Source organism: Ceratotherium simum, chromosome 20 (assembly GCF_057802395.1).
Source record: "Ceratotherium simum simum isolate JZ-2026a chromosome 20, ASM5780239v1, whole genome shotgun sequence".
Classification (NCBI taxonomy): Eukaryota; Metazoa; Chordata; class Mammalia; order Perissodactyla; family Rhinocerotidae; genus Ceratotherium; species Ceratotherium simum.
Genome location: NC_141919.1, coordinates 55,366,442 through 55,390,567, shown reverse-complemented (window position 1 = coordinate 55,390,567; position 24,126 = coordinate 55,366,442). Strand labels below are relative to the sequence as shown.

At 47.6% G+C, this 24,126-nt stretch overlaps 1 protein-coding gene across 2 annotated transcripts in view; it reads left to right on the top strand.

The window, feature by feature from the left end:
• Window positions 1-23,884, top strand: part of FAM120A (family with sequence similarity 120 member A) — a 111,507-nt gene extending 87,623 nt beyond the window's left edge. The window contains exons 12-18 of one of the 2 annotated variants that reach the window (XM_004442734.3): window positions 3,731-3,845; window positions 8,965-9,174; window positions 10,911-11,094; window positions 11,634-11,771; window positions 13,903-14,044; window positions 14,500-14,596; window positions 21,985-23,884. In XM_004442734.3, the coding sequence (XP_004442791.2) occupies window positions 3,731-3,845; window positions 8,965-9,174; window positions 10,911-11,094; window positions 11,634-11,771; window positions 13,903-14,044; window positions 14,500-14,596; window positions 21,985-22,296 (1,198 nt within the window). In that variant the 3' untranslated portion in view covers window positions 22,297-23,884. The remainder of the gene's footprint in view (window positions 1-3,730; window positions 3,846-8,964; window positions 9,175-10,910; window positions 11,095-11,633; window positions 11,772-13,902; window positions 14,045-14,499; window positions 14,597-21,984) is intronic. The other variant, XM_014797002.2, reaches the window with a different exon arrangement.
• Window positions 23,885-24,126: the final 242 nt, after the last annotated feature.

The following is a 24,126-nucleotide window of genomic DNA, read 5'->3' as shown; positions in this document are numbered from 1 at the left end:
TCTCGCCTGCTTGACTGAGAATGGGGACAGAGCTATAGTGGGGTGTTTGTTTCCTGACGTTTTGTAAATTTGTAACAGACTTTCAGGCCAGCGGTTTATTTAGCAGCCTTCCTTAATTAAATGAGGTCGACGAGAGGACAGTGTGGCACTTTCTTGTCTTGAGCTCCACTGAGGGTTAGCTAGTGGGAAAGACTAGTTCCTTGTCTTGGCTTTAGAATCTTACGTTTTCTCTGATGGGAAATTCATTTATGGGCCCGGTTTTATCACTAAAAATCTTATATTAGCCAGAAATTTAAGATTAAGACTTTGGGTGCTCTAAGATCAAATTAGCAGTAATAAATTTGGCTACTTTGTATTTCTCCCAAGTTTAAAATGTGTGGCCTTTAATCCAGTGGGTCAGCTGACTGTCCACCATTTACCTCTCCTGCAGAGCCCGCCGGGCCTGAGTGAGGGCGCCGTGTGCTGCCCCCCAGGCCCATGTGGCTGCCCTGGGACAGAGGCGCAGCACGTAGTGTGGGAGGAGCCGCTGTGGTGTTGGTGGGAGTGTGGCCCTAAAGCTCACTTTACGCTCCGCGACATGCTGGCGCCTTCACATCTAGTCTGTTCACGCTCTCGGCCTCGTGGGGCGCCGGATGCCTGACGTGCACAGACTGGGCAGCGTGGCCATCCCGCTGTCCTCTCCACTTGTCTCGGTCCTCGTGGCCCTTCCTCAGCCGTTACCCCAGAAACAGCTCCGCCTCTTTTAGGTCCATTTCCAAAGTCTTCCCAGATTTCAGAATTGTCCGGGTCCCCATTTTTTTTTTTTTTTTTTTGTGAGGAAGATCAGCCCTGAGCTAACAGCTGATGCCAATCCTCCTCTTTTTGCTGAGGAAGATTGGTCCTGGGCTAACATCCGTGCCCATCTTCCTCTACTTTACCTGGGACGCTGCCACAGCATGGCTCGACAAGCAGTGCGTCGGTGTGCGCCCAGGATCCGAACCTGCGAACCCCGGGCCGCTGAAGTGGAGTGCATGCACTTAACCACTGCGCCACCGGGCCGGCCCCCTGGTCCCCGTTTTTGAGATGATCTTTATGTTGATTTTTTTGTGGTGGTTTATAAAAAACGTACTCATTTTAGAACTTGAGAGATTAGTGAATGTAACCAGTAATCCCAGGAACTGGAGAGGCTTCGTGTCTGAGTGAGCCTCTGCCCATGCTAGTCTCTGTGGCGTCGAGAAGCTATGGGGAGCACAGGGCAGGCCCCTGTGCTTGGTGGAAGCCACGTGACATGTTTGGTCATGAAGAGACTGTCATGTGAGCAGGGTGGGCACATGGGTCCAAGGAGCTTCTTGCTTGGGAAGACTCACAATTTTAGATCCTGCGAGGAGGAGCTCGTTGGGGAGATGAGGCAGAGCAGCTCTCGGGACAAGTCCCTGGGGTTTGGGCCAGGGCACAGGCTGGTCCACTTGCTTCCATTAAGAGAATCCATTCTACCTTCTGCATTTGGGCCACGGGACAAGCAGGTGGCGGGTACCTTGCATGGCCTCTGTGTGATCAATAGGCACCACCTGTTAAGAGCGTGGGGACGTGCCGAGTAGGAGGTGTGAGGTTTCCGATGAAGAGCGTGGGAGGGTCGAGGTTGAGCCGGGTGTTGGTGTGAGCCTCTGAGGGCCCACCAAGGGCGGCTGGTGGCCCAGTGGTCTTTTCTGGAGAAGGTGCAGCCTTTGACAGGAGAGGGTCTGCCGAGGTCAGGTGGCCCTGCTGGAGGCTGAGCACGTGACCCTTGCCCTTGATGGCTGGGGCAGGGCAGGGTCAGTAATCTCAAGGCCAGGCTGTCATCCACAAAGACTTCTCCCTTTCTTTAATCTTTTTTTTTTTTTGCATAATTTCAAACTTAAAGAAATTGTGAGATTAGTACAGAGAGTTGGTGGCTGTCTGTCACCCAGGTTCCCCACACGTTAACGCTCTGCGGTGGCGTTCTCCTCTTCTCTCTGTGGGTCTGTGTGTTTGTCCTGAATCCCTTGAGTGGAAGTTGTGATGCAGTGCCCTTTACCCCTGAGCCCTTTAGTTTGTGTTTCCTAAAAAACAAGGACATTTATCAAAATCAGGAAAATAATGCTGAAACACCTCATCTGCAGATCTTACTCGGATTCTGCCAGTTGTCCCAATACTGTCCTTTATTTGAACAGAAAATCTTGGCGTGTGCTGTGTTCAGCTGCTGTGTCCTCCAGCCTCGACAGCTCCTCGTCTCCCTTCAACTGGGTGTTTCTGAAGAGCGAGCACTGGTTTGCTTGTGGACCAGGGCTCTGCAGATAGTCCCACGTGGACGAACGGGTGTGGCTGCCCCGGGAAATGGTGTTTACAAACAGGCGGCCAGCCCCTGGGTGCAGTTTATCAGCCTTTGCATAGACTGTTTCTCAGTCTGGATTTGTCATGCTCCTTCACGGTCAGATTCTGTTTCTGCTTTGGGGGCAGGCACACCCAGTGGGGAGATGGCGGTCTCCTTGATGTTTCGCTAGCCATGTCAGCACCCACACGTTCCTTAAGTTCTCAGTGTGACGTCACGACAGCAGCCAGGAGGATGGGGCAAGAATGCAACCAAATCTCTAGAAGCCTCTCTGTGGAGACTGGGAGGGCCAGATCTGAGCAGAGGTTCAGAGTAAGGGCGAAGCAAGTTGTCCAGAACAGAGCAGGAGGCCTTCCCAGGGTGCAGTTGAGAAAGACAGACGAGGTCCTTATCCCAGAGAGCTCCCGTTCTTGTGAGGACGGACTGGGTTAAGTCCTAGAGGAAGTGAAATTAATAAATAAGGGGGATGGAGGGCTTGAGCCCCCACACAAGACTCACACTCAGTGGAGCCTGTCTTGATACCCCGGGAGCACAGCCAGGGTCCAGCTCCCCATCTGTGTTGTCAGAGGCAGACAGCATTGCTCCCCAGGTGACACGGGGACCTGCTTCTGCCCAGCCTCCATGCTTCTGAAGGGCAGTGAGAGGAGGGGTGACAACGGGGACCGAAGATACCCTCGCATGTCTGTGGTAGGAAACTCGAGGTCCAGGGCGAAGGCAGGGGGGAGAATGTCTGGAGAAAACTGAGCAACGTGAGAGGATTGAAAACACTGTCCGTGCTCAGGTGGGAGCAGTGTGGACAGAAGAGGTGAGCAAGGGAGAGTTATCCGCTGCCCTCACTTTGCTCCTGACTGTGAAGCCCTTGGTGTGGGCTAACAAGGGAGCTGCGTTTCAGGGTATTTAAACTATGTGTTTATGTACGTGCTTATCTTTATGTGCACACTCCACACTCTTTCTGCCTCCAGAAAGGCGCTCTGAGGACTTAGAGTGAGAACGAGGTAAATGGTAACCTAGTTAAAATGTGAGTAGAAAGCCCGCTAGAGAAATAGCAAGTGTTCTAACCAAGAAGAGTCCTGCTGTGGCGACTGAGTGCTGAGTCTCTGCTGGCAGGGAAGATCTTGAGAAAACCAGCCTGTCCCCAAGATGGTCTTCTTTCTGAGTCATAGTTTGTAAAGGAACGTCTGGCCTGGGGCTGGGGAGGGGGAGCTAGTGTTTCATGGGTTTGCAGGACAGAGAAGTTGTGTCATTTGTAATCGCATCATCAGGGAAAACAGAAAAGCTGGGTAAGAAATCTGTGCAGGCCCCTCAGCTTGTGTCACCCGAGTCTTGTTAGAACCCGAACGCCAGGTTGTGTGACTGCTGACCGCTCCGTCCTGACCCCAGGCCCTCTCTGTCCACCCGCTGTAGGTACATGGTGCAGTGGCCTGGAGCACGGATACTGCGTCGCCAGGAGCTGGACGCCTTCCTGGCCCAGGCATTGTCCCCCAAACTCTATGAGCCTGATCAGCTGCAGGAGCTTAAGGTAAGGGCAGCCTCATCCTCGAGTGGGAGGTCTGGGGGCACAACTGGCCTCAGTGGGCAGCGCGCTCAGTGCACTGAACGGGTCGTGTTGGTGGCGTGAACTCCAGGGCCTTCCCAGTCCTGGAAACGGTCGAGTCTACTTTTGTCCGGTAGATTTTCCCTTCTTTACCAGTGGGTGTTTATTCTTGTTTTTCACATCAGGAAATAAATTTGCTTTTGTTTCAGATGGGATCCCAGACCCTGGGAGGGCTTGGTCTTAAGAATTTCCTAACATCTGGCCAGGATTCTTTTTCTTATTTCGTCCCGTTGTTCCTAATTGCCACATTCGTTTTCTCTAAAAAGGAGTCTTTGCCCTCCTGGTGTTGTAAGTCCCTTTAGAAACCACTTGAGGACCACGTGCACCCTTGCATGGTCCTCGTTGCATCAGCATCCTGTCCTCTGACTCCTGAACACCAGCTCCCTGTGTTCTTCCGTGGTTTTGACAAGTTAATTTCTCCACGTTCCACCTGATTTCTGGTGTGCTTGTCTGCGCAGTGCACGTGGATCAGTCGCTGTGTTCGCATGGCTGTACTTGCTTTCTAATTTCTACACTAAATTTTAGAAAGTTCACGACTTTTCAGAGGTAGCTAAATTAGTGGATCTGCCTTTTCTTTTTAATGTGCAGGGTTTTGGTTTTTTCTTTGCCATTGGTTATTTATTTGTTTGTTTTTTTCCAAAATTTGATTTGTAATCCAGTAATCTCTTTTGACAAAGCCGCCTTCAGTGTAGACCTTTGTGCCCTTCTTGAGAAGGCGTGCTGTCCCTGCAGAGGAGTCTCAGGCTCGCTTTATAGATTTTCAGTATTCTGCAGTTGGGGCTCAGTCAGTTTCTGGTTTCCGCTAAATTATTGAATTAAATTCAGTAATTTGGTGTTGAGTGACCCTCAACTGTGCAGAGCCCATGTCATTTGTGGTCACCTTAGGCTTCTGATGACTTTGGAACAAGCTAAATAAGACAACAAAACGTAGGAGATTCTTTACTTGTATTCTTTAATGTATTGTATTCTTTACTTTGTAGATTAAGCTTTTCTGTTTGTTAGATGGAAATTATTGTTATTTTTAATGGTTTTGAATCTAAGTTTCCGTTGTGGAATGTTTGGCTGGGGTCCCCGGGCACAGGCCCCCCTCCCGTGTCCTGGGCTGGCGGTGCCATCACTGCCTCGTCCCCAGATGTGCTCAGGGGCATTGGAAGTACTGTTGCTGCAGTGTGGTGCCACCCCTCTACCTCTGCTTCCTGTTTCTCTTATTTAGATTATTACATCAGTATTGACATCCCAGTTCTGAAAATCAGACCGCCAGGTATCAGGTATGCCCACCAAGCCTGTTCACCATCAAGTTGCTTTACTCAGAGTTCATCTTCTCTCCCATATCCTTTTCATTTTTGGATCAGCACATAGGATGTAACTTTGAAAGATAGTGCCACTGTAAGCTTTCATTTTGGTTCTTTTGAGGTCTTAGCGCTTTCATGGTTTTCTCCTGATCCGTCTCTACAGCAGGCGTTCCCAGAGCCGTGTTTAGAAAGGCCGTGTCATGTGCAGTGACTTCAGGCCCGCCCACGTGCCTTTGGCTCTTGCTGGTCTGGGGTCTGCGTTCCCTTCACCAGGACAGCCTGCACCCTCAGGGTCCACTCACTAGCAGCATAGATCCCGAAAGAGCTGGAAGGGGAGATGACAACATTCGCTGGGGGGAAAGGTAGTTGGCTTTTTTTAAGATCAAAGATGCTCTCAGCTATCAGATTGAGAACTGAAAGGAATAATCATTATTTAAATGCTACACAAATCCCCGTGCAGAGCTGAGGGTCCCAAAATTCAGTGCTAGAAAAGTGAATTTTAAAGTTGCGTTTTCATTTAACTGTTAAAGTTGTTTTGCCAAATCAAAAGCAATGACGGTGCTTTTCTCACTGTTGAGGATATAGTCAACTCTTGATTTCTGCTGCTGTTCCCGGGGCCGGGACCCAGAGTGTGGATTGCCCAGACACTTTTTCTTCTCCCATTTTTGTCCCATTATGTGCTTTGAGAATAAAGAAGAGAAGAGAAAGAAAGACCCAGTTCTGACAGCGAGGCCTGTTGTTGGCTTTTCTGATGGGAGGTTTGGTGGGAAAAGATGTTGAAACCACTAGTTTAGATGACTTTGTAGGAGTCTCATCGCATCTGCCTGCCGTTACCGTGAACGTTGAGCGTCCAGCATGGCCCCAGGACCTTGATGTGGTGGACGGCCCTCGGGTTTTCCCTGGTGTGTTTCTTAGGCACTTCTGCTGGTCCTTCATGAGTGTCAGCACTGACAGTGTGTGGAGGGGCCTCGGCACAGGTTGACCTCCGTCCAGTTTCTTTCTCTCTTGCTTGTGACATCGCTGTAACTGCCTTAGATTCTCTTAACAGTTTCACATGCCAAGTGCAGAATATGAAAGATGGAAAATGAAGACCTTTGAAGACATTATTAGGGGCATGCAGCACGGCTGTGATACCTGAAAGAATTACGTTCCAGATCAGGAAATAGGGCAAATTGAAGTAGGAGCCTGTTAGGAGCTGGACAGAGTCAGCTCCCTGGGATTTGCTTCTTGAGCTAATAGGCCTGAGGTTAAATTCCATATTCAATTTCCTAAAACGTCAGCAAGTCTTGTCACTACTCCTCTAGTTGAGGAACTTTGGATGATGTTGAATACTGTATCTTACTTGGTATGAGAGAGTGAGGTTGGAATGTGAATATTGCAGCCATTTCCATGATCACGGTCAGGTTCTGGCACTGCCAGTGACCAGCTTTGTGACCTTGAGCTCTCTGTGACTCGGTTTCTCCATCTGTAAGACAGAGTACTGAGAGCAGCTCCTGTGTCGTATGGTGGCTGAGACGTAACTGAGATGGTCCATGTGAAAATCTGTCGAGTGACGTGTTTATTGTCACCCACACATATTAGATAGTATTATTTTTATAGTTAACATTTAGGGAAAGAAATATAAAACACCATGTAAAATAATTTAAACAATTTTTCGAATGAAGCAAAATCCACAATTGAGATATTATCCACATTATTTAGACAGCTTTTATTTTATGAATTTTTCTCTGCTAATTGAATGGTAGTTGTCATTACTAAAACTAATTGACTTGAAAATCATTGTTTAAACCCATAGGAACACAGATCCTCAACTGATGATGAGGCCCATTAAAATAAATATGGGTGTGTGGATGACGTAGACGTTATGTCTCCACTCCTCCGTCAGGGCGCCAGGAGCTTCCTCGCTGTAATGAGAGTGCTTCTGTGTTCACGCACCGGCTGTCCGTGCTTAACCTTAGTGCTCACCCGGCCGTCTGCCAGAGTGGTTTTGAGCTCTGTTAGTCAAGGAAGGGTTTGGGTGTGGATCTGACCAGTACCAGCAGGGACTAAGAAACGATGGCAACATCAAGCCTCGCAGTTCCCCGGGAGGGCGTTGCTGGCCCCTGTGGCGGTGCCTGGGAGCAGAGCAGACGTCTCCAGAGCACCTTCAGCATCACCACTCTGCGTCCTCGGCCTTGGCCGTGTCCTCCCACCTCTGGTCCCGGAGGCCGAGGGCTGGGGGGAGAGAGTGGCTGGAGGCCGGTGGCACTCATCCCCACAGAGAGGCTGGGGCCAAGGGTCCACACAGGCAGCCCTGAGCTTGGGCTGGCACCAGTGCTGTGCCATGCCCACTGCATCAGCGTTTGGGGAGGAGAGACTCCCTCTTTCAGCCTGGAGACCCTCAGTGGAGGAAGGTTTCCACTCCTCTGTGCAGCGCAGAGGCAGGTGGGGCCTGCAGGGATCTAAGTCAGTCAGGGGAATTTTTACCATTTTGACCCTCTCTACTCCACTTTCTCCTCATAAGTATAAAATGCATCTAATTCCATCACCACAGCCCCACCGGCCCTCAACTGGATGTGTTTAGTTTCCCTTCCCAGCACTGGGAGAAGCAGGAGCCAGCAGGGTGGGCTGCGAGGGGTGGACGGACTTCTGCAGGTTTGGGAAGTTCTGAACTTGCACTGACTTAATAAAATTAAAAATAACAAAAGAGGTTGCAAAACACAGTGTCAGCTGATAATGGGGAATGTTGACACTGACAGCACAAAACAGCAGATGATCATAAATTCCTCAGTATTGGGCACTGGAATGATCTTTTTTCTGTTTAATGAAAAGCCAGTTTACCTTCACAATTATGCCTGCTTAGGTTGATATCCCATGTAGACTGCATTCTTGAGATGCCATCACCTTAGAAAATAAGCATACAAGGTAGGAAGACAGAAACCAGGACAGCTAAGACCCAGGCCGGGACAATCCGCAAGCGAGGCCCTTCACAGACAGATAATCAAGAGTTGACTGTATCTGTCAGTGTGTATCTTGTCCTGCGCATCGGGTGCTAGAGGAGAGGGCTGTGTGTACGAAGGAAGGCAGGGAGGCCCAGCATTGCTGACTGAGGGAGAGGAGCGAGATTCCGATAGTCTGCATGGTCCAGTTACAATGTTTTTGTTGTTGTGTTCTTTCATTTATAAGCTATCCATTTCTCCTAAAACATTTTGACAGTCTCATTAATAAGTTGCTATCTAAACATTAACACATAAAATAATGTGGATATAAAGTAGAAGCTTTAGAATGAACTTATACCAAGTAATGTTTTAACATAACTACTTGGAAAATGCAGAATCTTAATAGAATGTTCCTTTTACATCCTTTCTGTTAATCTATTCCCAGTATATAGAATCCGAAGTGTAAAATTTTATTTCATAAATGACTTGTGGGCTTCTTAACTGCTAAGGAGACTATTAGTAATTTGTTACTTTGTCATGTGTCCACCTTAAATACAGTGTTACTTTACACTTGTATAATGCTTTACAAATTCCGAATTGAAATATTTCAGTATGTTTTTAAAACAGTCTCTAAACTTGTTAAGTAACATAGAAAATCTGTCTGTCTGGACAGGCCAGTGCTAGGTCCCCATGAAGTAATGATGGGTCTGCTCAGGGGGCGGGGCGATGGTTGAGGGATGTCCTTGGTAATGGTGGAGAGTTGTAGTCAGACGTTGCAAGAATTGGATACTGTAGAGTTCTTACTGCATAGAAATCACTCTTTTCCATTTTAAGATTGAGAACCTCGACCCCCGAGGCATTCAGCTGTCGGCTCTCTTCATGAGTGGCGTGGACATGGCCCTGTTTGCAAACGACGCGTGTGGCCAGCCAGTGCCCTGGGAACACTGCTGTCCTTGGATGTATTTTGATGGGAAGCTCTTCCAGTCCAAACTCCTCAAAGCAAGCCGGGAAAAAACCCCACTCATCGACCTCTGTGATGGTCAGGTCAGTTACAGGAATGCAGGCTGCGAGGGGCAGGGAGGGGTTGGCGGCCGCCCCCAGCTGGAATGAAGTAACGCTCACTGGCTGATCTGTCATCTTTCGTACAGAATTGTAATGAGTCTGTGCGAGAGGATTCTGGTTTAGGTTGGGCCCAGCCCAGTGTGTGACTGAATGTTAGCTCAGTGCCCCGTGCGCTGAGTTCCTGGTGTACACTCGATTCTCATTAGTCATAGTAATTATGTTCTGTAAATTCGCCTTGAACACTGAATTAACCAATACTGAACCTCTGCTCCCAGGGGAAATACGGGGTTAGGTTCCTGTGAGCCTCTGGGCGCAGCATCTTCATCCACCACTCAGCACGTGGCCTCGTTTATCGTTTCTGTTTAAGGACGTCTTAATGAAGACATATTGTTAGTTTGCCGACATTGACCTTGGGGCAGTGGCCATTGACTCTGGCTCAGCCTGAACGAGCTCGTCTCCCTAGGGCACAGCACAGCCTGGCCTTGGGAGCACCAGACAGCTGCTCGTGGGGCCTTTTCCAACAAGAACCGCCCACGAGAATAGGAGAAGCCTGGCGCTGCGCAGACGAGGAGAGCAGGACGCCGGTTTACAGTGTCGCAGCTGGAAGGAGAGGGCAGAGTGTCGCCTTCTTCAGCCTCAGCCGGTAGCTCAGACTCTCCCCCACTCTGCACACGTCTGTGAATGACCACGAAAATGCCATGAGTGTTGATGTTGGGGTTACAAGTAAATTTTAGCAAGTAGTTGAATTTGCAGATGTGGAACTCATGAATAATGAGGATCAACTGTGCTTTTTAAAATCCTAATTTAAAAATAAAATGAAGGAGATTATCAGGTTATCCTGTCCCATTGCATCAAGAGGCTCACATTTGCTTCCAGCTTTTAAACCTTAGACTCCAAAACACACATTGTCTCATGTGCCACCGTGGCTCTTAAGTCAAGCTCAGTCCAAGGCCAGATTTACAGAGGAAGCAGATTTTCAAATTCTCTGGTTAAAGGTTGGCTGTTGGTATGCGTATTTCCGTGTCTATTAACAAAAGACTCTACAGGTGAATGTTTTAGGTGTTTTTTCGCAGTGCCATTTGACACACACGAGTTGTGTTGTCCCCAGTTGTGCAGCTGTGTTGTTTCCATGCTGTGACTAACACGAAACCACTGAACAGTCCTCTCCAGGCAGCCTCACACCTGGGGCTCCAGGCAGCCTCACACCTGGGGCTCCAGGCTTCCCTGAGCAGCGTGTGCCACCTGCTCGGTCCCCTCTGTGAAATTCAGTCACTGCTGACCTCATGCTCAGTCCATAGGCGGGTCGACTTTCCAGGTGTGAGCTAGCCCCCATCTGCCCTTTGAGCACGCCCAGAGGGAAGGCTGCCGGTACCATCTGTCCGGATAGGACGGAACTGTTGGTTTTGAGAACCAAACTGTTTCAGTTAATAACTTTTACAGTAAATGGTTCTCACCTGAAGATATGCTGGGAAAGTAGGAATTTAAGTTCATGTTTGTTTATGAGCTTAAGATTTCTCTTAATTTTTTTGCGTTTTTGCTTTTTTGGTCATGTTTGCGTTCTGTAAACCAGTGTTGGTGAGCAAACTGTGACTGTGTTATTTATGGGTAAATAAGTAGACCTGGTCCAGCAGTTCATGTGTCTTATTTCTCTCCTGTTCATTCCGATTCAATTGAAACCTTGTGAACCAAGTTCTCGTGTGCTGGTCCTTGACTTGCAGGCCGAGCAAGCTGCCAAGGTAGAGAAGATGCGGCAGAGCATCCTGGAAGGGCTGAGCTTCTCCCGGCAGAGCCACCCCCTGCCCTTCCCACCACCCGCGGCGCTGCCCTTCTACCCCGCCTCCGTGTACCCGAGGCACCTGGGGCCCGTGCCTCCAGCTCCGGGCCGAGGGCGGGGCTTCGCAGGTGAGTGTGTTGTAGGGACACACACGCAGCATGCAGCCTTCTTCATGGGGCGAGCTTGCTGTGTTGAGCCCTTGTGATGAATTGTCAGCTTAGTTGTGAAGTCTGCAGCAACAGCTCTCCTTAGAAAGGAGCAGACTTGATCCCGGAAAAGATAATGGGAGAGGGAGAGGGAGCTACAGGAGCCATTGTAGAGACGAGATTGGAAAATTGGTCAGCATAGCTGAAAGCTCTGCTCACTTGGTGATTTAAGCTTTTCTCACACGTGAGGTCAGAGGAGCCATCCTCCACTGAGCCAACATCCTGGGCCAGTGGCAGAGCCCGGGTGAAGGTGCCCGGTCGCAGGAGGCTCCCCCAAGAGCGGGTGAGGTGTCAGTGTTGCTCCCCTGGTGACCAGAGGGGCAGGAGACCCCTCCCTGGCAGCTGACGGTGTAAGAACAACCGCAGGACACGGGGGTTGTCTGCCCGAAAGCCTGGCGGTGGCTCTTCCTGAACCTGGTTCCTCACGCCTTCTCCCGTCTCTCTCCACCCGGGTCCCACAGGAGTCTGTGGCTTTGGAGGCCCCTATGGGGAAACTGTAGCGACAGGCGCTTACCGTGCCTTCCGCGTGGCGACGGCGGCAGGACACTGCGGAGCCTTCTCAGGCAGTGACAGCAGCAGGACTAGCAAGTCGCAGGGCGGTAATTATGCCTCGCCTCCTCCTAGAGCTCTGCCCGCCAGCAGCCCCCCGTGCCAGCTGGCTCTCTGCCTCCTCTCCTGTCCTGACTTCAGCACCGCATCCTTTCCGCTGGGCCCCGGCCTGGCCTCGTTGCTGTCCTCTCCCAGCCCCCGTCTGTCCTCGTCTCCACGGCAGCTTTGCTGTGGCCCATCTCCGCCTTCCAGCGGGGCCAGTGCGTGTCCATACACAGCCCTCGTGTGTGCCCGGCCCCTGACCATCGCCCCCTGTGAGAGCTCAGGCTCCCAAAAACACCCACTGTCATGTTCTTCTGACCATGTTCCCTGACAGCCCCTCTTGGTAAAGAGGATTATGCTTATATAGAAGATTCTAAGGTCATAATAGAATTCCTGGCATAAAAAGTTTATCATGGTTAGTTTCATAGAAACATTTTTAAAAGATCTAATATCAGATATGTAAATAAGTGAGTTTCTTTTAAATTCCCATTGCTTCTCATTTGTATTAGGTTTGCAAGGGAGAAAAAAAGGCCTTAACCTTTAGTTTTGAAATAATGTCTTGTGACTTTGTTGTAATTAGAAGCCTGTGACTTGTGGCTTTGTCACGATCCTGCATTTTAGGACTGCAGATCTAAATCTAGCCATCAAATCACAATACAGGATTATTAAATACATTTTTGAGTAACTTATAGGATACGCAGGCCTTTGTCTCTTGACCAGAAATGTTTTTCCAGCTGTTCCCTGGGGTGCTTGCAGAGGCTAACGAGAGTCTTCTGTAGGAGTCACGCTCCCACAGACGAGGCAGCCCTCTCGGTGGCTGTGGGGGCCGTTCCTCCCCCTCCTGGACTTGCATGGCCCTTTCCTTCCTCCCTTGGCTCTCCTGCTGTCCGGGCCGTTCTTCTTCCTGTCCTGCGCGTCGTGCAGCGCACAGTGACGCGTGCTCTCTGCTTCACGGTCGGCTTCAGCTCCTTGCAACCCTCACGCTGGCCGCAGTCGCGATGAAAGGCTCAGGGGGAGGTTTGACTGTGGACACGTGGGGTCGGAAGTGGTTTCTTAGACTGAAATGGTGAGAGGAGCCTGCTCCCTGACTTCCCCCGACTGTGTCTGGAACTGAGATCTGCGCTGTCCAGGGTAGTAGCCACTGGCCACATATGGCTCTTGAGCACTTGAACTGTGGCTCGTCCAAACTGAGCTGTGTCCTAAGTGCAAAGTACCCATCTGATTTTAAAGACTTACTATGGAAAAAAGAATGCAAAATATTTCGCTAATAGTTTTTTATATTGAATACATGTTGAAATTAATATTATTTTGGATATATTGGCTTAAATAAAATATATATTATTAAAACTTATTTCATCTGTTTTTGTGCCTTTTTAATGTGGCTACTAGGAAATGTGAGGCTTGTTGTAGGTTTTGTTGGACAGGCTGCCTGGCTGCTCATCCTCATGGCTGACGCCAAGATGAGGGAGAGTTTATTATAATCCATTCCATCTGCCGGAAAATAAGACTGTTGTTCTGTTTTGTTTTTATCAGAAGTTTTGCTATCAGCTAATTATTTGAGAATTTTCTTAGGTAAGTCAGAAAACCTTAGAATATGCAGGCTACCAATAATTAATACAAGTTAGTGAATACAATGAATATTTGTGACCCTGCATATGGGAATTCTGTTTTAACAGTACAATAGGAGCTAACAGGCTACATTTACTGATTGACTTCTGTGATGTTTGGTTAAGGTGGTAAACTCAGAAGGAATTACCCAAAGAGAACATCCTTCTGAGTTTACAGATTTCCATCTTGGTGATGCAGGCGGCGTGCCACGTGCCCAGCGACAGGACATTGTTGGGTCTGTTTCTATGTTGCACAGGTGGCAGTTGTGACCCCTGTCAGTTGTCACGGGGTCTTTGAACAGCCAACGTATTTGTCCTGCTTTCAGGTGTATTTTTAACAACAGTTAAAACTGTTAAAATCAAGCAGTGTGCACATACAGTCCATGTCATAAACAAGAAGTCTGCACAAAGCCAGAGAAGGGGGCTTCTTATGAAATAGAAACCACAGTTGAAAAGACATTTCTTGCTTGCTTCTCTTTGTTATTCTTAATTCTGTTAAAGACTGTTTTTTTTTAATCTATTTTTCCTGTAGGAATCCAACCTATGCCTTCTCAGGGAGGGAAGCTAGAAATAGCTGGCACCGTGGTTGGCCACTGGGCTGGGAGCAGACGGGGCCGTGGGGGCCGCGGGCCTTTTCCCCTGCAGGTCGTTTCCGTTGGAGGACCAGCAAGAGGGTGAGTTCTGAACAATGAAAACGTATTTGTATAGATAAAAAACAGCCTTTGACTTGCTTTTCTGAATTATGAGTTTACTAGAAACGTTTTTATATCATTAAATATACACTTCTTTGACATCATTCTTAGTGGTTGCATAGCATTCCATTATGTAATTATTTAGACCAGTGTTAAATAATCATCCACACATTATTCAATTAACCATTTTTTTAATGTTTAAAAAAAGCAGCAATTTTGAATTGTATTATTTCTCAAATTGAATGCACTGGATATGGACAAAAAAATAAGGTTGATTCCTTGGCATAAATCTTTGGTGTGACCATGATTTATAAACTCAGTGCTTCCCATAGCATAAGATTAGACATCTTGATATCCATTTGATATTATTTAAACATTTAAACGTTGTCTATAACAGGTTCAAGTCTGTTTGCTGTTGTTTTCTTTTCTTTGTTCAGGCGTCCAAGAGGAGTTATTTCCACCCCGGTGATCAGAACATTTGGACGAGGTGGCAGGTACTACGGCAGAGGCTACAAAACCCAGGGTGTGATGCAGGTAAGAGCAGGGCTGCGCCAGTCGGGACAGTGGTGGGATGTTTCTGTAGCTGTGGGGGGGCCTCTAACACAAGAGTGCACGTGGCGCTCACCAGGTGTAACTCCCTCCACCCTCATCGTCTTGGCGTGGTTGTCGCTAGAGGGAGTGTGGTCTTGTGCTCACAGCTGCTCGTAGGGACTGGGCTGAGGATAGTCCAGGGGCTGTTAATGGGTTTGTGTTATGAAACATTATTTAGGTAAATAGCATTTAAGATTTAAAAAGAAAATTGCGGCCTTCAGTGCTGGGACAGTGCACCTTTTTCTCCTTCTCCTGGACCCGGGGACTCGCTGTTCCCTGAGAGGATCAGCCCATGGGAAAACAGTCACATGCCTATCTCCCTGAAGAGCTGGAGTTTTTTCTGCTTTGGGTATACTATTTTAGGACCTGGGTCCTGACGAATTTCCCCTTGAGAATGATCTTTTAAAAATACTAGTCAGGGGGCCGGCCCGGTGGCGCAAGCGGTTAAGTGCGCACGCTCCGCTGCAGTGGCCCGGGGTTCGCTGGTTCGCATCCCATGCGCGCACCGACACGCCACTTCTCAAGCCATGCTGTGGCGGCTCCCATATAAAGTGGAGGAAGATGGGCACGGATGTTAGCCCAGGGCCAGTCTTTCTCAGCAAAAAGAGGAGGATTGTCAGATGTTAGCTCAGGGCCGATCTTCCTTACAAAATAAATAAATAAATAAATAATAAAAATACTAGTCAGGGGGCTGGCCCAGTAGTGTAGTGGTTGGGTTCGCGCGCTCTGCCTCGGCGGCCCGGGGTTTGCGGGCTCAGATCCTGGGTGCGGACCTACGCCCTGCTCATCAAGCCATGCTGTGGCAACATCCCGTATACAAAATAGAGAAAGACTGGCACAGATGTTAGTTCAGGGACCGTCTTCTTCAAGCAAAAAAGAGGAAGATTGGCAACAGATGTTAGCTCAGGGCCAACTAGTCAGCCCTGACACTGTTGTATGTCGTCTCACCTCTTGACTTAGGATATTTAATCAGTGTGCAGTTTTTCCCATGCCATCCATGTGAACATTAGGAGGAGTACACTCTTGTGACTCCTACTTAATAGCTTATATTTGGAAACTTAATTGGCCAAGAGAAAAAAAACTTCTGCCTTTACCAGGTGATCTTAGCATCTCGGTAACTTCTGTTTGCATGAACTACACCAGACAGGTCAAGTGCAGAGGCTGTCCCTTCCCTGACAGCAGGGCCAGGCAGCCCCTCTGTGCAGGACAGCAACCAGCAAGGGGAGGTACTTGGCTCATTCTGGCTCCCCCGAGCCCCACTCTGGTCTTCCTCCGCCTTCAGAGACACCCTTTTGAGCTGAGGGCACTCTTAGCCTCTTGACAGGTTTACGAGAGGGAGGAGAACGCTGTGCTTATTAGTGTCCCAACCCAGAGCCCACGCTGTGAAGATGGCCCTTGTGGTGGGCCATCGTCATCCGTAGCAGACGTGGGGCATTTCCTGAGGTGCTTGTAGTGAGTCTGTGTCTCCACGTATAAATCGTAGATACTAGATGCCACCCAGCACGTGTGGCTTCATGAGTTCTAAGGCAAATACCCACATGGCTGACGCCTGAGGGATGTAGCGCATTTCCCGGCCACACCAAGAGCCCCTCACGGGCCGTCCCAACGCCAGCCTGCTGCCTCCTCTGCCTAGAATCACCGTGACCCCAGAAAGTGCCTGACCTCCCGGCTCTCCTGCCTCTCTCGTGGCTGTCCGTGTGTGTGTCCCTGGACCCGCAGCGGGGCTCCGTCTCCTCTGTCTCTGCTGGTGCTTTCCTTCACCTCCTCTGTTGAAGGGCCACCCGGCACCCCCGCAGGCTCACTGTGGATTCTGCTGAGTTCGCTCGTGGGGCCGTGCCCCGGGTGGCTCTGTCCCCGTCTTTCTTGCACCCGGGGGCTGGGTCTGGATGCTGCGTCAGACACGGCTTTGTCCCGGTGGCAGGGCTGGAGCGGAGCTGCATGCTGTCGTGTCTGCTTGTCTTTTTTTACGTGAGGACTGTTGATCCTCAATGACTAGATCCATTCATTCACTGGGGATTGCAAAACAAAGATATTCTCGTTCCATCATATCTTTTTCTTAATTTCTTGGGGTATTTTGATAAAAAGATGCTTCCCATAGCCTCCTGTTTATAGCCCTGACAGGAGAGGCACGGTACCCTCGTGGTCCTGCGGCTAGCCCTGCCAGCATTGGCCACTGGGCCATCGGCCATGACCTTTGGGCTTCGGTAGTTTCCTGTCTGGGGCATCACCTGGCCCGGCAGATCTGGGACAGCCGTTTCTCTTCATTTCTTGGTTTCTTCAGTGGGAAATGGCCTTTCAAGACCGCAGTTTGGGCACCGAGGGACTCTGGCTGCCAACGGTTCTGTCACTGTTCCTGGTGTTCTGTGCACACAGACACACAGAGTCCTCTTTTTTCGTACATAAATGTGCACACACAACCGACATACTTTTTGTTGTATTTTCTAAGGTAAAATCCTCATGAATTCACACCGATGTTTCCAATTCAAACTGAGGACTACAGGGTTTTGTTTTGTTGAGCTTCTTCCCTGTTACATCTCTGTGTCCTTTCTTTCATGCCCAGTTACTCTTTCTGGGCTTTTCCCATGGTCAGAGCTAGAGGGGAAGGTGTCCGCACGCACGCTCGTATGTACTGTGCACACACAGACATGTATATGTGGCTTTTCCCGTGGACAGAGCTAGAGGGGAAGGTGTCCGCACGCACGCTCGTATGTACTGTGCACACACAGACATGTATATGTGGCTTTTCCCGTGGACAGAGCTAGAGGGGAAGGTGTGCACACGCATGCTCGTATGTACTGTGCACACACAGACATATCTATGTGGCTTTTCCAGGGGAGAGGTGTATGCATACACGCTTGTATGTTCTCTGCACACACGGGCATAAATACATGTGCTGTTGCTTTGTTCTTTTTGCAATGAAATACCTCAAGAGTTTGTGTTGACTCTTCTGATTCAGATTTAAGACTTGGGGAATTTGACTTAACCTTCACTGTTTATGTTTGTATCTATATGTCCTTTCTTCTGTCCTGAGAATCCTGGTTCCTAAGAGCCCAGAAGGTGATTGAATTAGAATGTCTCATAACTGGTCCTCTACTCCATCCCATGTTGCACTCACAGTTAGCTCGCCATAGCTAATACCATCATCGCCACCGCAATCACTGAGCAGAGTTAAAATGTTGCTGTATGCTCCCTCCAGCCTCCCCTACCATTCTCACATTTAAAAAAATAGCTGTGTTCTTGCTGTCTCCGTGGTCTGAGCCACAGTCATGACCTGCCATGCTGTCCTTTAGCCTCACTTATCTGGCTCTGCAGATTACTGCGTCCCAGGCCCCACCAGCCTGCATCTGTGGGTCTGCCCTGTCCCTCTGAGACTCGTCCCTTAGTGCAGTCCTCAGGGAGGACTGATGGGAACAATATTCAATTTGAAAGCAGCCTGTTTTCCGAGTAATGGAAAGCCTGTCTTTCTCAAGCATCTTACCTACGTTACGTCATTTTCTTCTGTCGTAAAGCTCTGCTGTCCATGGCTTTCCCTGTGAACTCGTTGCTGTTCAGCCTCAATGCCCAAGCTGTTCCTGTTTTTCCGTCAAAGTTGAGTGGTGTGCCCTGCTGCCGGGTGTTCCGGGCTGACGCGCTCTTTCCAGATGCAATGTCAGATCTTGTCTTACATCAGAAGTCTTCTTGAATCCCTGGTTCTCGTTTCTGTTCTTTTCCTCCGCCTTGCTGTCTCTGCTGCTGCTGGTCCTTCTGGGTCTGTCTGTAGGGCTCGGCTTGCTCTGCAGTCCTTCCATCTCTTCCTTCCTTCCTTTGGCCTCTAACTCACATACTGCACAATTCACCTGTTTAAAGTGTGCAGTTCAGTCTGTTCTCAAGGGTATGCAGCAGGCACCAGCAATTCCAGAACATTGGTCACCGCAGAGAGAAGCCCCTGACTCGTGAGCAGTCACCAGCCCCGCCCCCGACAGCTGGGCTCTGCAGGGTCTGTGCACTCGCACGTGGGTGCCCGCGTTGTGAGCACTCCAGCACTTCATTCTTCCTGTTGCTGAGGGGTCTCCCTCGTGCGGGTGGACCTCATTTGTTCATCCATTTGTCTGTGGGTGGAGGTTCAGGTGGTGTCCACTTTTTGGCTGTTATGAATGATGCTGCCATGAACATATATGCAAGTTCGGTTTTTCCCCCCAGTTTTATTGAGATATAGTCAACATATAACATTCTATTAGTTTCAGGTGTACAGCATAATGATTTTTTTTTTTTTTTTTTTGGTGAGGAAGATCAGCCCTGAGCTAACGTCCTTGCCAATCCTCCTCTCTCTCTCTCTCTCTTTTTTTTTTTTTTTGCTAAGGAAGACTGGTCCTGGGCTAACATCCGTGCCCTTCTTCCTCCACTTTATATGGGACGCTGCCACAGCATGGCCTGACAAGCGGTGCGTCGGTGTGCACCCGGGATCAGAACCCGGGCCGCCAGCAGCTGAGCGTGCGCACTTAACTGCTACACCATGGGGCTGCCCCCCAGCATAATGATTTGATATTTGTATATATTGCAAAATGGTCTCCACATAGTCTAGTTAACATCTATCACCTCACATAGTTAAAAAATATTTTTTCTTGTGATGAGAACTTTTAAGATCTAGTCAGGCCTCCACATCTGTTGATTTAGCCAACTGCGATCGAGAGGCCTACGATGGTTGCATCTATACTGAACATGTACAGGCTTTTTTCCTTATCATTATTCCCTAAACAATACAGTATAACGACTATTTACGTAGCATTTACCTTGTGTTAGATACCGTAAGTAATCTAGAGATGATTATTCCAGAGAGAATCTAGTAGTCTAGAGATAAGTAATCTAGAGGTGCATAGGTTATATGCACATACTGTGCCGTTTTATATAAGGGGACTTGAGCATCCACAGATGTTGGTGTCTGTGGGGTCCTGGAACCAGTCCCCTGCGGATACCGAGGGATAACTGTACTCTCTTAGCAACTCTCAAATATACAAGACAGTATGGTTAACTGTACACATTATGTACAAGTTTTTGTGTGGACATGCTTTCAGTCCTCTTGGTTACACGTGTAGGAGTGAATTCCTGGGTCGTATGGTAACTTCATGTTTGCATTTGAGGAACCGCCAGCTGTTTTCCACAGCTTGTGCACCATTTTCCACTCCCACTGGCGGTGTATGAGGGTTCCAGTTCCCCCTCCTCACCAGCACTTGTTATTATCTGTCTTTGAGTTTGGCCATCCTAATGTGTGTGAAGTGGCATCTTGTGGATTTGGTCTACACTTCTCTATCTTTGTTTCTTTCTGGTTTTAAAATTTTTCTTCCTTTTCACCTTCTTCAGGGGTTATGATGTTTATTTGGTGTTGTGTTTCTTCTAGTTTAGTCTTCATTTCTGGAATTATTTTTTCTTTTTCTTTTGAATTCTTCCCAAAATTTTTCACCTCACTTCTGGCTTTTCTTGGTTTGCTCTGTGCTGCTCATCCTTATCCTGTCCCGTCACAGCCCATTTCAAGTCAGAGGACAAAGTCTTGGTCTTTGATGGACATGCCTTTCTGACATATTTCGTTCTCCATAGGATGTGGTTCCATCCCCATTTGCTCATAATGGCGTTCTGGGCGGTTCCATCTTGGTACTTTCTGTTGCTTGTTTTTGGGTGACGTTAATGTTCTTGCCCCTTGAGAAGGAGAGCTGATGAAGGGCAGCTTGTTCCTGAGATTTCTGGCCCGGCTCTCCCATCTCTGTTGTTGACCTCCTACTGGGGCCAGTTCTAAGTGGATGTGTCATTGGGTGGGGGAGGCTTGTGGAGCATTTAGAGGTGGGGGACACCTCGCAGTGGCCAAGGCTCACAGGAAGCATTATTGGCTGTAGAGAGAGGGAATGTCTGTTTCCAAACAGGTAGGGGCTGGCTTTCCTTCTTAGCCCTCTTGCATCCTCCGTGCACACCCCCACTTCTCCCAGGAGTGACTGTGGGGAGGTTCCCCAGTGAACAGGCCCCAGACGCAGTTCCTGCAGCAGGCTTCTGGCAGGGGCTGCTCCGTCACCACTGGCGAGACCGCTGCAAGTGTTTGTTTAGTTCGACGAGTGGACTTTTTCCTGAGGCTGAGGGTTTGGAGGTTTGAAAACATGTACTCGAAATCTTCAGGATTATTTTTCTCCCCTTTTGGACCTGCTGTATTTTTATACTAATTATTTTTTTCAAGGTTCTGGGAAAATGACAGTAGTATTGACTTCTGGAAAAGTTTACATTACTGTTTCAGAACTCTAGCATTGAACACTAAAAGGAGAAGACATTGTGGGAAATTGAGCCCAAGGGAGAACGTGATAACCCCTGGTGTACAAGAGGGTGTCCCTAAGGAAAAGGTGATGGGCACTTCCAGCCCCACTCTGTGTATTGACTAGAGAGACTATGCAGAGTGTAGAGAGAGTACTGACTACACAGTGTACAGAGTATATAAGAGAATATGCATGGAGCAGAGAGAGTATAGACTGTGGAGGGAAGAGGGTATATGACAGAAGATGCATAGAGCAAAGAAAGTGTAGACTGTGGAGGGTACAGGGTATATGACAATATGCATAGAGCAGAGAGTATAGACTGGAGGGAACAGGGTATATGACAGAATATGCATAGAGCAGAGAGAGTATAGACTCTGGAGGGAACAGGGTATATGACAGAATATTCATAGAGCAGAGAGAGTATAGACTGTGCAGGGAACAGCATATATGACAGAATATGCATAGAGCAGCGAGTATAGACTGGAGGGAACAGGGTATATGACAGAATATTCGTAGAGCAGAGAGAGTATAGACTGGAGGGAACAGGGTATATGACAGAATATGCATAGAGCAGAGAGTATAGACTGGAGGGAACAGGGTATATGACAGAATATTCGTAGAGCAGAGAGAGTATAGACTGGAGGGAACAGGGTATCTGACAGAATATGCATGGAGCAGAGAGAGTATAGACTGGAGGGAACAGGGTATATGACAGAATATGCATAGAGCAGAGAGTATAGACTGGAGGGAACAGGGTATATGACAGAATATGCATAGAGCAGAGAGTATAGACTGGAGGGAACAGGGTAGATGACAGAATATGCATAGAGCAGAGAGTATAGACTGGAGGGAACAGGGTATCTGACAGAAGATGCATAGAGCAGAGAGTATAGACTGGAGGGAACAGGGTAGATGATGCATAGAGTACATACCCCGAGGGACACAGCCATATACTGTGTTGTTCTTGAATCCGCAGCGAGTGTCGTCTGGCGTAGTTGGCGTCTCTCTCTCCCTCTGTTTATCAGAAGCTGCCTTATTGCTTGTTGTCCTTCGTTCAAACAGGGGAGGCCTCCTTATGCAGCTTCAGCAGAAGAAGTGGCCAAAGAACTGAAGTCGAGGTCCGGGGAGTCCAAGTCCTCTGCTGTGTCCTCAGACGGGTCCCTGCCTGAAAACGGAGCAGTGGCTGAGGAGAAGCCGGCTCCCCAGATGAACGGGAGCGCGGGCGACGCCAGGGCCCCCAGCCACTCGGAAAGTGCCTTGAACAATGACTCTAAGACGTGCAATACAAATCCTCACTTAAATGCACTAAGTACAGACAGTGCTTGCCGGCGAGCTGATGCTCTGGAGGCTGCTGTCTTAAAGAAAGAAGAGTAAACTTATTTTTTATAGAGGGTGAAGGATGCTGGAAGGGTAAGGATTTAGGAATATCTGGAGAGAAAGAGAGCCTACAGTTACGTACATTTTTTCCTTTCCGTAAGAGAAAAATGAGGACTTTGGAAATTCGGATCCCTCTTTGATATCAGAGATTTAAACAACACATTTTTAGTTTTAACCAGTTGTAGTCAAAATGCTACAATAAAACAAAAAGAGAAAGAAAATGAAGAGCATTTGACTCCCACACTTAAAATGAAGTACACACAAAGTTTAAACTGGTTATGACAAAAGCCTATAGTTGTGTTTCTTGAACTATAAAGAAAACAAATTTTGGCAGTCTTTAAGTATATATAGCTTAAAATATCATTTTTAGCATTTGGCACCATATGTATGCCATTATCTTTGATTTTGCATTACTGTTCACAAGAAAGCTTTGTCTAAGGCTTTGATTTTATGATTATGAAAGAAATAAGGCACAACCACAGTTTTTCTTTCTTAAATTTCATCACTGTTGATGTGGTTCTTTTGTGTTAAAAAAAAAAAAAAGTGCAACTATCAAAACTAAAAAATAGAGTAATATTGCCGTTCTGCTGATTTTAAATATACAGTACATCATACATACTTTACAAGCAAGTTAAATGGAGATAAAGTTGAAATCATAGAAGATGCAAATGACCTTTCAAAATCAACACAATGTGTTCTGAAACTTTTCGTGACTTAATACCATGCATCTGTGATCAATGAACTATGTGGTTTGAATCGGACGTAGACCATTAGTGCTACTACTTGAGCTAAACTTCTGCATGGTTCATGATTTTTCAAGTGTGTAGTTAATATTATGCATGTTATTGTCCTCTCTTCCATTCTTACCAGTATGTGCCCATTTGCAAAACAAAAATGCTAATAATCAGTAATAGTCCTATAAACGATGTTAACTCTGTTTAGTCATGGACTGATCTTGCTCTAACCTTAAAATTTTGTGATTATTGACCTCTGTTGCATTTATTCTAAAACCCCCCAAAAATTATCTAGCTGTTTCGAATATCAACATTACCCTGGTGTATTCACTGCTGTATGCATTATTGTTCTTTGTTGCTGTTTTTTGCCTTCATATTAGCAAAATATGAAATTCTGTGAAAAAAAAAATCCCTTTGATCTTTAAAAAAAAACAAAAAAAACAACCCCCCCTTCTGTAGCAGGAAACAAATTGCTTGTTCTTGAGAACTTTCCCATCAAGAATTTAGTAGAAGCAGGTATACTTATATCATTTTGATGTTTTTGTTAATGTTTCCAAACAATGTACTTTGAAATCAGAATCACTTCTTATTCGTTTTCATATAATTCTCCTGATGCTCTTCATCACACGTTAGTGATCAGAAATGAGATGTAATTCCCCAATCCCTGCCCGCAAGACCTGAGTAGGATCTTACTGTAAGTTGAAGGGAGTTTTGCCCTAACTCATGGATTGTGCAAGAATGAACTGCTGTTGGGTTTGACTGATTGTAGACGGGTTGTGGTGTGGTGTACCTGAAGGCTATTGAATGCAACTTACAATGCTTAATAAAAATCTTTATTCTTTTAGTATAAAGTATGGTGTGGCTTTTAAATTCCTTGTGAAAACATAAATTTTACTGAGGTTTAATTCAAATTGAAACAGCTACTGAAGAGCTTGGTCGATTAACCAAAATTTAGAAACGTGTTGCTCTTTTCGAGTAGTTCCCAGTTTCCAGCTCTAAAGGAGCAGACAGGCACAGGGGACACGCAGATCGCGCTGATGCTGACTTCGGAGTTGCACACTCACAAAGGAGACACTCTGGTACAGCAGGCTTA